Raw genomic sequence first — 13281 nt, 5'->3', positions numbered from 1 at the left:
ATGTATTTGAATTGATTAAATTGGGTACACAAATTTGGGTGCTTTCCAGCAAAATACTCTGAGCTTTTGTGTGTTGTGAAGGCTAAGAGGGTGATCCTAAAATCTGTGCATTAGACGTTTCTCGGCTTCTAAAAAAATCACAATATTCAACCCATCAATTTGAAAACTAGGCATGTGTGATTTGAAGAGTTGGTTCGAATTGATCCAACAGTTTTTAAGACAATGATCTCATACTTATTTGCTAAAATTCACACTATGCATCCCAATGTGGAACGATGTATGATTTGAAGATTGATTCGAATTGATCCAACAGTTTTTGAGAAAATGATCTCAAGCATACTTTATCAAATTGAGAATTCATCACCTGAAATTAAGGGTCATTTTGTGGTCCCCAATTATATCTGCCAGTCTTGAGAATTAGTGTTTTTTTTCTCCAAACTGTTTGGCTTATCCAAAAACCCCCGCATAATGAATTTTATTGATCAATATCAAATTCTGACAAAATTAGATACTTATATAAGTACAGGTTTTTGAGGCTCTATAAATACCCAGGGATACATTTTAAAGCATTGGATGATATGAAGTTTTTCCATATTTTAACATCTAGAATCACGTCTTCAAATAGATCAACGATTGCCGTATTAAACGCTTCTTATTGCGATCTTGTTCCTATAGGAATGAGGGCGTAATGATTTTGCCCACACGTCACTAATATTCGAAATTTGCTCCTAAAATACATATAGTATCGAATGATCGGGTTGAATTCATTGATGAAATAAATATATCCTGCAGTTCCTAAAAACTAAAAATATACTTCATAAAACAAAAGGTTTTTAGAGTTAGGTTGAAATTCCGAATGCTTCGGTTGAGGTAAATGTTATAGGCGAAATGCTTGTGCAAAATTGAAGCATGTCTAACAAACAATCAATATGAACTTCCTCTTATAATAAATTAAATTTTCAGATTCATTCCTTTGAGAATCTTCTTATTCTGAATTTTTTCTGTCACATTGTGTGAATAGAAAATGCCAATGCTAGACAACATTGTTTTACTAATCCTGACAAATAGTGCATAACTTCTACAAACAAGTAACGTGCGTTCAAAAAAATTCGTCGTCAATAAGTAGGCTATGGAATTTTAAACGTTGATATTCGGTGTCTGAACGTATAGGTCTTTTCTTGAATTACTTCATCTTCTCAAAATGTAAACAATGATGACATTAACCTATACATCGTATTTTGTATGGAAAGTGGAAAAGTCCTTTTAAGGAAAGGTTTAAATTCGCCAAAGTGCGAAAAGCATTTCTTCTATTGAGTCAGATCACAAAAATCCAAACAATCTGCGGCTGTTAGAGTAATTCTTGGTAAAAATTTTAACCGATGTCCACTATTTTCATACGTAAGAGACACGAATCTTGAACGGATCGTGGTACATAGCCTACTAGTAGGCTATGCGTGGTATTATGTTTGTTTCTTTGTGAAAAGGTTGTACCTATTTCAGTTATATGAATAAAGCACAGTAAGAATCTCAATATGTTCATTAATTCTCCATGAATATTGAATTGATTTGGTCGTTACTAAAAATCCATGACTAAACTAAAGAACTGAATTACATGAAAATAAATATAGGACAATTAATCAAAATTCAATTGAGCTATAAAAAGGCATGGTGCATGCTTTCTCCTTATTCATAACGATCTACTGTTAAAGTTCCATAAAAGAAAATAGGTCCCACCTTTTGCCATTGACTGATAACGAACTCCAATTTTTTCTGGATGCTACAAGGATAACATGTCAATCTTTATGAAAACAAACTGATGCCTTTCATTCAAAATCGTGTGGCATAAAATATGCAAACGAATACTCCAGCCACTTGAGATAAAACCCGAACAGAACAGGTTCGTGGAGCTTCAGTCATCATATTTTCATTATTGCTGAATAACTCTGAGGTTTTCTTCTTTGGTCGACCACTACTTTTTTTTGATTGAACATACCTGTTCCGTCAACGCATAGGAAAACAGTACTTTTGAAAGATTGATTCTTTCAGCAACATTGGGTTATACATTTTGGGAATGTCGCTGGAACTCTGGAACATTAAAGAATATTACCACTTTTCGTTGTATTTTCTCCCCAATTTTCGAAGTAGGATTCAATACTTAATGCTTTTTACACGTCCGTAAAAACCATCTTTATAATTTCCTGATAATTTCAATTCAACAACAATCCAAAATGCCAACTTTTAACTTGACAGTTCACCTGGAAAATAGTACAGCAAAAGCTAAGAATTACGTTTAGACACGAAATATCAACGTTCCAAATTCCATAGCGTACTTGACGACAAATTTTTCTGAACTAAAGTTATCAAAAAAGATGTAACCCAAAAAATTTTTTGATGAAATTTTTCATTATTTTCTAAATAGTGTTTCGATTGGCACAAAATTTGGCACAAATCTTCGTATCGTTATACTTCAACCTTCTACTGAGCTTCAATTCAATTGGATCTGTACTTTTTTCGATCAAGTTTGGAGATGTCTCTAAATCTGAAACCCACAGCCCAATTTTCACCATTCGAACTATCATTCAGAACCTCAACCTACGGCTAAAAATTCTAAAATAATAGGCACTTGAACAAAATGATCACGCATACTTGTACCTAGGAATAATTTATTGGGTTCTGAAGAATGATGAAGCAAAATTATTGAGGTTTGTTCAGTACTTTTTTAAATCTTTGAAATTAACTCTACTTCTCAACTGACCTGGTTAACTAGATACCAGGCTACTCTGGTGACCTCTCTAACATATCCCTTCAAAGCCGTGCTCTCCTCCAAACATTTATACTCCCTCAAGGTGTCGCAGACGAGGGAGCGAACCTGATTTTCCGCATCATCGAGTGGAAAAGTGTCACTGGAAGCCGAAAGATATCGCATAGTCTCCTCTCTCAAAGATTGAGCTGGCGCGATCCTCGGATGGTCCACTTGCAAGACGTGGAACACTTCTCTGATCTTCTGCTCTCGGATGGATTTGCATGTTCGGAATGCCAACTGAAAGGAACAAAAGAGACTTTAAATCAGTAGGTACAGAAATTTTTTTCTGTAATGGTGATGGTTATGCTTTGGAATCGAGCTCGATTACGACCTCTAATATTTTGAAAAACATAAAAATTGACTGTAAATATAACTCAAAGGTATCATTTTTCTTCTTCACAATACTGATATTACATACCCAATTTTCCAAATCAAAATTGAAGGAAAAAAAGCTTATAATTTTTTGTATCTTTGAATCTTAACTCTTAATATGGATCACTTGGAGTCATCACCTGGGAACTTTCGGAAAATAATTAATCTGAACAGATGTTCCATCATTGAATTCGAGTAGCAAATTTATTGTATTGGCCGTCGATTTTGAATGTGACGGAAAAATAACTTATATTGGAGCGGTATGGGATTTACTGCACATTTCGTACCATGGAGATGGCACTTTGGAGAGAAAAATCTTTATGGCCATGCCATCAGTGGAAAAAAACAGCATTTTTTTTGTTTGTGCATTTATCGGATATCTGTAACATTTCATCTATTGTCATCTTGAACACTTTTAATTTCATCAACGTTGTCGTGACAAAATTTTCGATTTTTGACATCCCATATATCTCAAAAGAAATGCAAATATAGAGCAAGACTTTGACCCTACAAATATTTTAACAGTAGATTTTTGAGGTCAAAAAAAAATTTTCCCAAACCATTTTTTTCCGATTCGGCCCTCATAAAAAGATAAAGCCATTTTAAGTTTTCATAATGAGCTATGCCATCCCTGGAGAAACAAAATTCCCTTCAGAATAGTACGCTAATTCTATGACACTATACATCTGTGGATATTTTAAACAGAGTTTCATTTAGTCAAAAAGTACCGAATTTTCCGAAGATAACAGGTATTTATTAAAATGCTCCACAAGAGTTGGGGATATCGTATTCATTCGTTTTCAAAAGTATGTAATCTTCGAGAAAATCGCTGTAAAATCATTCAAAACTCAATAACAACTTGAAACGATCCAGTAAAAATCAGTATGAGACATTTCGTCAATCTGGTCGCCTTTTTTCTGGAGTTTGGTTCTTTGCATATGCTTCATAAATGTTCTTATTTTGAAATGAATTCAGTTTATCAACGGCTTCGAATTGAAACGAGATTTCTGAAAATGCCAAGACGTAAATTAACAAACGCTGAGGCTAATAGGGCTATCGGAATGCTACAGTTGGCCTAACTGAGGTTGTTGTAGCGGAAAGGCTCCAAGCCAGCCAAACTGTGATATCTCGACTTTGTAATAGGTTCAGAGAGACAGGTTCCGTGTTGGAAAGACGAAGGCTGGGTGGGCAACGAAAAACAACACCTGCTCATGATCGTTTCATCACCGTTTCGGCGACAAGAAACCTTACATCTACGTGTAGAATGCTACGGAATACTCTTCAAAATGCAGATGGGGTCCAAGTTTCCATCGAAACCATCAGACGACGTTTGAGATAGGTGAATCTAGGTTCTAGACGTCCATTAAGAGGAGTTCCATTAACACGTGACCATAAGCGTCAAAGACTGGAATGGGCAAGGCAACATATCAATTGGAACGATCAATGGCGTAGTGTCCTTTTCACTGATGAATCTAGATATGGACGATTTTCAGATTCCCGAAGAATAAGGGTATGGACAATCCCACGCATACCCCGTAATCGTCGCTATGTCCAAGAAGTCCATCCATTCCGAGGGGGTAGTGTTATGGTATGGGCCGGGATATGTTTCAACGGGCGCACAGATCTACACATTTGTCCTGGAAATATGACCGCCTTACACTATAGGGAGCATGTCATTGACAATGTTGTGCCAAATTTTCACGCTGCTATTGGTAAAACTTTTCAAGTTCTAGACGATAACGCTAGACCGCACCGTGCAGCCATAGTTGAGAATGCGAGCGAATAGCTTGGTATTCCACATTTACCGATACCTCCGCACTCACCAGATTTAAATTGCATAGAACATGCATGGGATATGCTCCAAAGAAGATTAGATAATCATCAACCTACCCTAGAATCCTTAAATGATCTGAGAGAGCTTCTGCCCCGTTTATGGAACCAAATTCCTCAAGAAATGTTCAACAACCTCGTGTGTAGTATGCAAAGAACATGTCAAGCTGTTATTGATGCCCGTGGAGGCCATACATCGAATTACTCGAAAACGGCGTTATTATACGAGAAAATATTATGAAGAGTATCTTTTATTTTACCAAACATTCAAATTTTCATTGGATAGCGGATAGCGTCCAACTTAGTTTCAACTGTTGGGTCCATTGAATTTTTGGTATTTTATGGTATTTTTATGGTACATAATGGTCATAATGAGAAAACTGATGGAACAGTCTATAGTGTTCGAAGAAGATCCATCAAATATAAATGAAAAACTATATTCCAAAATTCATTTCATTCGATAAAACCGTTTGTGAGATAGAACTAAAATTCACATTTTTTATGGTTTTCAACAGCCTGTATCTTTCAAACCCAGCCGATTCGAAAAGAATGGTAAAAAAAAGTGTTTTTTTCCTCAGGAATCTACTGTACGTGTCGAAGACCCACCCTGTATAACTATAGTTGCATCCACTGAAACATTTCATATAGTCGCATCGAATCTTGAGGTCCTGAATAATTCGTACGATATTTCATCAGCTACTGGAGCGGTGAGTTTTGTGGAAATCATAAGTTTTCAACTGAGGCGAAGTTCTGATGATTCGAACCTTCATGAAGTAATTCATCATCACTTCTAAAACGGTACAAAGTTTACCGGATGTTTCCCGAAACATTTTCCACGAATTCCATTTAATTGAAAACGTCTAAGAAGGATCATTTCCAGCAGACACCTCACACCTTCTCGTTGCGAATCTTTCTATTAATAATGCTCTGTTCTGCCGGAAACCCACCGGAAAAAGCACGTATATGGAGGGAGCAATCAGGGTCCACTCATTCTCCCTATCCGAACGCCAAATCCATTAAAACCTCACGCCATAATTCACCGCGGCTTCGGCAACCTACAGAGTATCATCCGATATCAAAAGCTCATTTAACGAGGACAAAAATCTCCCGTTTCCACGGAATATATTTATACCAAGAACTATCGCTTTATCTCGCAATTCATTTTCTACCCGCTTTTTTTGCTCCGGACTCTCCACGAAGTCCTGGAGTTTATGGATTTGTGATTCCCCGAGGTGGAAAATACGGGTTCGTCAAAAAAATACGTGGGGGACGAAGATGTTGGCCGCCTGGAGATGTGGAAAGTAGGTTAATAGTGATTTACTCCGACTCGTAAAGTAATGAAAAAATAAGAATATGAGCTGAGCTAGCATTAATGTTTTATTGTCGAAGTTTCCTTCTAAGTGGGAAGTAGGTAATGAAGGGTCGGAGGGGTGGATGGAAAATTTTTCATGACGCAATTAAAACCACAAGTTTATGTTCGGAAGTTCATAGATGGAATGTCATTAGTGATATATCCTCAAAGTATTTCAATTATTCAGTAATGTGAACCCAATTACCTGATCCTGGATAGTCTCAGAATGCTCAGAATTTAATAACCGAGAAGGGGAGATGAAAGTTGTTACGGTCTTATTTCTTGATTCAAATATTAGAGGAAAAAAATGTAAGCAGTTGATGTTTGTAATATAACAAAGATGAAAAATAAGTAGTACATGAATGTCAGAGGAGTGATATAGGTGGTACATATGAAACATATACAGGGTTAAGATAAAGTATGGGACAAAGTAAATACGATGAAAGAGAAGAAATTTACGAAACTTTGCAGCAAATACAGGGTGGACAAAATTCGATGGGATTGAATGGCAGCTCTGAAACCGTAAGAACAAATTAAAAATAGATGGCAGATTTTCAAAAGATTGTTTATGATAATGGCCAAAACCGCATCCCTCTATATCTTTTTTTTTTTCAAATTAAACGTGAAAACTAATTTTCGGCTCTTGAATTGGCGAATTTAGGTACCATTTCACAGTCACCTTTTATGTAGAATTGGGTCCCGTAGTCGAAAATTTTATTCAGTCCGCCACATATCTAGTTATGAATGATATAATCGTAACTTTAATTTTTTAAATACACACCTTATATTTTAACATATTCCAGTCTCATATTTTTTTCTGTATATAGATATACTTACAGGATAACTAGTGACGTAAAGGACAATGGCCCAGTTGAGATAGAGGACCTCAAACTGAATGAGGATTGGGAGTTTACATGTCCCAAACGATATTAGTTTGAGAGATACAGGATGATTTATGAAAAAATTCTAAAATTATGAACGCACATATCTTTGTTAATACGGCAAATTTTTTGCTGCTACTTCAGAGGCTTGTTACTATCCATATTCTCCATCAGCTCAACAAAAAACAATTTCCAAAAAATAGCAGGCCTGTATTCAAAAATTTCAATTTACGTTTCAGGTGAGAAATATTACTGTATGAGATTCGAAAAGAAATTTGAAAAGAGCGGAAAAAACTGATTAAAGATCGTTTTTTTGTTTGAATGGTACAAATTTTGTATGGTTTTCATTATACCTATGTTGAAAACGAAACATTACAAAATTGTCATTCATTCATTCATTGCTGTATCCCGTTACCGGGAATAAATCTACAAAAACAATGAATTAGAGGTACTAAGAATAAGGAAAATGTGAAACAATAAGCCGCCTATATTTTTCCAACTAAACTCTAAACTCATTCTTCAATAAAATAGTGTGATATATAACAAAGACACATTTTTCTTCTTGAGGTACGAAGGAGGTGAAAAAAGCTCTGGTTTAAACAACAAACGAATTTCTTCGAGGCAAACTACCTCAAAACAGAATATTGAAGAAACTGTAGTATAATAATCTTCAAAATAATCCAACTACAGTTTCTTCAATATTCTATTGTTTTCATTGAAGAAATTTGTTTGTTGGATAAAACAATATTTTTTTTCTTCAGTCGTATCTCGAATTGTTCTTCCAATAAAAAAACTCAAAAACTAGTTCGGAAAAATTTGGCAGGTTATTTTCATTGATGATAATGCGTATATAGAACTTAATGCTTCTTTGTTGACTTAGAATTTAACTTCCATTCCGGATATTTGAAAAGATGAAAATTTTCCGAATGTTTTTTTGAATTTTGTGAACCTGAATAAAAATGAATATATTCTGAGACATTTCCAACTGGTAGATAATCTATAAATGTAATAATATAGGTAAATATGTGAAGTAGTAATATTGAAATTCTCATTATCTCCTCTTTCTCCTAGCATCATTTCAAATATCCACTTTGTTGCTGTTCAGGAAAATATGATTTATGTTCACTAAAAGTTCCTAGGTTTTCGAGATATTCGACATTTTCGAAAATTAAAAAAATATACATACTCGCTGCCACTTTTTTTTGGTGGCAAGTCTCTGTTTCTTTATCCTGAAATATATGCGTTATGGAATGTAAATTATGATTATTGGGGGGCATGCATAGTTTTTTTTCAAACTAAGATCTAACTCCAATTTCATGTTTTGCTCATTTTTTCCTAAGACTTGGTTGAAAAAAATATCATCTGGGTGCCAAATTAGGAAAAAAATGCCAGATTAATTGAGATTTAATACAAAATAAATTTCCATTATCTACTGAATTTACTAAAATTCAAAATAAAGCTTAGTGCTTCATTTCACTTTTTCTCAGTAGAAACTGATCAGGATTTTGATTCAATTTAATTCTGATTGAAATGGTACAATAAAATCGATGATTAAACCTATGTTGTTCAACAAAGTAATCAAGAAACGTTGGCTTGAGTTATTAAGCATATTATTCAGTTATCTGAAGGATACACGAAAAAGAGTAGGTACTTCTGTTGGATTTTAATGCATATGCATGGAATACAATGAAAAATAGCATACAACTGAAATAGCTGAATGTACACTAAAATACATCATTCTTCTTTGCATACAGAGAATACAATGCTACGCTACGTTACCATCGTCATGCATGTAACGCTACTACCCTTAAAAAGAGGGACAAATAGGGATATACTCACAACAACGACTGAAAAGAGTATTTTCGACTTCAACTGCGTGGCGTGCATCAAATCTGGAAGGGAATCCAGAGCTTCCAGAGCTCTGGGCCGGCTTTGGTAATAAAGGGCAGCATATCTTTCAACTGCATCTCTCCTGTGAAGACGAAATATTCAATTAGATGATTAAATACACAAACAAAAATCAATCGAGAAAAGTATTATTGGTCATACATATTTACTATATTTTAATACTTTAAGCTCCAGTTTCTTAACCTTCTTATTGTTGAATGAATTCAGCATATCATACAAATTTCAGATTTTCAGAATAGTTAATTGAGTTTTTAGATATCATCTGCTATTTTTCCAGTTCTCATTTGATATTGATAAGTTATTATTGAGTTCTAAAAATTTTCATTGATTTTGTTCTCAATTAAAAATGTGAATTTAATTTATGTTTAAATATAAATATAATAAAAAAGGATTGATAAAATCCCCATCAAACCATCCTAAAAAGCACAAGGTCTGGCAATTTCTACGAAAACTTAAGGTAGACATTTAAAAATACTATACCCTAAAAAAAGGACAGACTTATAATTTCTTGGGGGTAGATAAATTCCCGGTAACGGGAAACAGCAATGAATGAATGAACTATACCCTGAAGTTATCCGAAATGAAAATTGACTTATTCCAGCATTACTCTGTATAATAAAAATGTTTGTCAGTATTTCAAATTTTTTTAAGGCCGTTCTTTTTGGAAACGTTTTGATTCAGAGAAATTCACCAAGAGTACTTTTTTTGTGGCAAATATCCATTACAATAAAGGTTTTCCGCTGCATCTCGCTGGATGTTTGGGTGGTTGAAAAAAGACTTTCGGTAAAACACAACTACAAACACAAAATAGTAGGTGGATGAACTTATTTTAATATAGAATAATGAGGGACTAAACATTGAAATTTTCAAAAAAATATCCCTTTTCCTTTCAATTTCATCAATGAAAAAGTGAGAAAAGTTCGAATTTCCTAAATTCTTAGGTATGGAAACAAGTTCAAAATATACCATTGTCTTTGTCTCATTCCAGGCAAAAATTAGTGTTTATTTCATGATGAGTTCTCACTAGATACTTATTTGGATTTCGTGAGGATATAATGTCACAGAAAGACCGCAAGAATATTCTTCTTGAAATCAACAGTATTGACTTTTGGTTGGCAACTCACCCCTTTCCCTTGAAAAAACCTAGAATAGTCTAATTGAATCATAATTTGTGGGAATTAAATCCTCAAGGAATCCAAATTTGACCGTAATCCAGTTCTGCGCTAATGTATGATTTTATTTTTCACGATTTCAATATATTATATGTATCTCTAGACCTGGAAAAATATGAGTGATGAAATTTTCGCAGGTGAAAATATTCGTATCGATTGTGAATTCTTGTATGTATTCGTTCTATTTGTGCGATTTTTTCAGACGGATGGGAAATATTGAATCGAATGGCAAAACTGGAGTGGCAGAAAGGGAATATTTCATTTCCTCCATCAATAAAAGGCACAGCCGTCAAATATTCCTCTCAAGAACGATTTATCCAAGAACATTTTCTTCTTGGTATACACGAGCATGCTTCCCCTCTTTCCATCCACTTATAGATGCTCCCATACGAGATATATCTTTCATCAAATTGAGTAACCTCATTTATTATCTGAAAATGGAGGAGCATTTTGTTCATGACATGGCACGATAACACTATCGAAAACTCGTCTACACAGGAAGGAATTTGATTGTATACGAGAAAATCTTGGAAATATACGGTGGGAAGGGAAATATTGATATCGAAATTGGTAGTTAGAAAGTGAAAGAAATTCAATAAGGCTTCGAAGTAGATCAATAAAAAACGTAGATATTAAAAACTATCATTAGAATTCGTCTGAAATTCTAAGATTAGATCCTATCAAAGATGTGTGATGTCGTTTCATTTGAAACTTATAACTTACACTATTATCAGAAAGAAACACTTTTTTCGGACGAAAATACTTTCCAAACGTACAGGGTAATGGATATTAAATGACCCCCTAAGTCCCTAAGTAAAGAAAAAGTTTCGTATAAGTTTGATAATTAATCACAAATTTTTATAAATTCCTATTTCCATATAGGGCGTTTCAGAAAGCCTGTGCCTTGATTTTCTCATTCAAATGGTTAACATATTTTTTTACTTGATTTTTTGACCTCCTGTGTCTTATTTTGAAAACTCACTTAAGTAATTCTAAAACTGACATACCGTATACATAGATTTGATGTTTAAGAAAATATAAATAAAAGAATAAGCAAAAAGCTTTTTTTACAGAACAAATAAATAATGTGTTGTTAAATAAATGGATTTATTGCCTAACGATACAATAAATTTGTAATAATAGTAACTATATTATTCAACGAGCGGTAATTTAGGACATAACTCACATAGATGAAGTTTTCTGTAATTCATAAAGTGAGTTATGACCATTACCGCAAGTTGAATATTATTATTTATATATTTATCTACGACTATAACCATAAATACGAGGATACATTGAAAAATTCTTAGCCTACTATAGAACCAAACAAAATTTCAATGTCAAAATATTTTATTACTCAACATATTCTTCTCGTAATTGGATATACATTTATTACAGCGAACCTGAGACGTCTCTAGACCTTTCAAAAAAAATGTTTCTTCTTGCTCTACAAACCAGACCTCACAGCTTTTATTACCTCCTCGTTGGAAGAAAATTCACGACCTTTTAAACTTTTTTTCAGTCGAGGAAAGAGGTGATAGTCGGTTGGAGCCAAATCTGGTGAATAAGGAGTCTAGTAATTCAAACCTTAAATCACAAATATTTTGCATGGCAACATGAGATTTGTGTACAGAGGCGTTGTCCTGCAAAAACAAAACACCCTTGGATAGCTTTCTGCTTCTTGTCTCTTTAATTTTTCAACGTAGGGTGGTCAGTAATGTTCGGTTATTGTTCTACCCTTTTCCAAAAAATCAGTCATTATTACTCCATGGCAATCCCAAAGAACTGAAGCAGGAACTTTTTCAGCAGATTTTTGGACACGAAACTTCTTAGGTCTTGGAGAACCAGAGAGTCGCCATTCCATCGATTGTTGCTTTGTTTCTGGATCGTTGAAATGTACCCAAGTCTCATCCATAGTAACAATTCGGTTTAAGAAGTCTACATCGTTTTCAAACCGAGCACAGATCGAACGCGATGCTTCTACCCTTGCACGCTTTTGGTCAACATTCAAACATTTGGGAATCCTTTTTGCAGCAATTTTTCTCATGTCCAGATTGACGTGAACTATATGATGAACGCGCTCGTATGAAATATTCAGTGCTTCAGATATCCGTTTTAGCCCAATTCGACGGTCCGATAAAATCATGTCATCTAATGAACTGCATCGATATTTTTATCATCTTCAATGGAAAATTTACCTCTTTTGAAGCTTGCAGTCCAATTTTTCACGGTCGCATATAGGAAGGACATTGATCACCAAGGGTATTAAGCATATCTTCGTAAATCTGCTTACCTCTTAACCCTTTTAAATACAGGTACTTGATGATGGCTCGATACACTAATTTTTCGATTTTCACAATTTCGGTGGGCATCTTCTTTCTTTTAATTTATTGCGTAATTCTGGTTAACTTGTTCTTTGCTATGGTAAGGCAATATTTTTTTATGCATGGAACTGGTCTAGGCTAACTAGATATCAATACATCCTCGTATATAAAAGAAATTATGTATATGAAATTTGGCTTTTATAGATAAGCTGATGAAGACAGAGAATAATAAAGTCATTTTGATGGGTAAAAGATCAATATAATATAAAAGTCAACCTTTGTGTGACACCAGAGTGCAGAGTGATTTCGTAGATTCAACACTCGATCCTCAGTATACACGAATCATTTTCGAAATCCTCAAGCTATTCGAACATTCTGGAATAAAAGCTTTCTGTTGGCGTAGGGCGTAGATACCTATGGTTCATTTTTATAACAATGCATTCAAAAGAGACAACAATCCTTTTCAAAATACTCATTTCAATGCATGCACGATAGGATTTAACATAAGCTGGCCTGCCCTAATTTCCAAATATTGATTGAATTCAATATGCGACGTTTTGCTATCCTCTATTTCTATTCATTCCCATCCTACGCAATCAGAGCACAACCTGCCTTCTTCTCCATAAAATCCGTTGAATGT

The 13281-nt window shown here is 34.4% G+C and overlaps 1 protein-coding gene across 1 annotated transcript in view; it reads right to left on the bottom strand.

The window, feature by feature from the left end:
- The window catches only part of LOC123312938, a 47180-nt gene that overhangs the window by 750 nt on the left and 33149 nt on the right, over positions 1-13281 (bottom strand). Inside the window, exons 5-6 of the mRNA XM_044897532.1 lie at positions 9077-9209; positions 2756-3040 (exon numbers count right to left, since the gene is read on the bottom strand). Coding sequence (XP_044753467.1) covers positions 2756-3040; positions 9077-9209 — 418 coding nt within the window. The remainder of the gene's footprint in view (positions 1-2755; positions 3041-9076; positions 9210-13281) is intronic.

This window comes from Coccinella septempunctata, chromosome 5 (assembly GCF_907165205.1).
Source record: "Coccinella septempunctata chromosome 5, icCocSept1.1, whole genome shotgun sequence".
Taxonomy (NCBI): Eukaryota; Metazoa; Arthropoda; class Insecta; order Coleoptera; family Coccinellidae; genus Coccinella; species Coccinella septempunctata.
The sequence above is the reverse complement of the archived record's forward strand: the minus strand, read 5'-3'. Positions and strand labels throughout refer to the sequence as shown.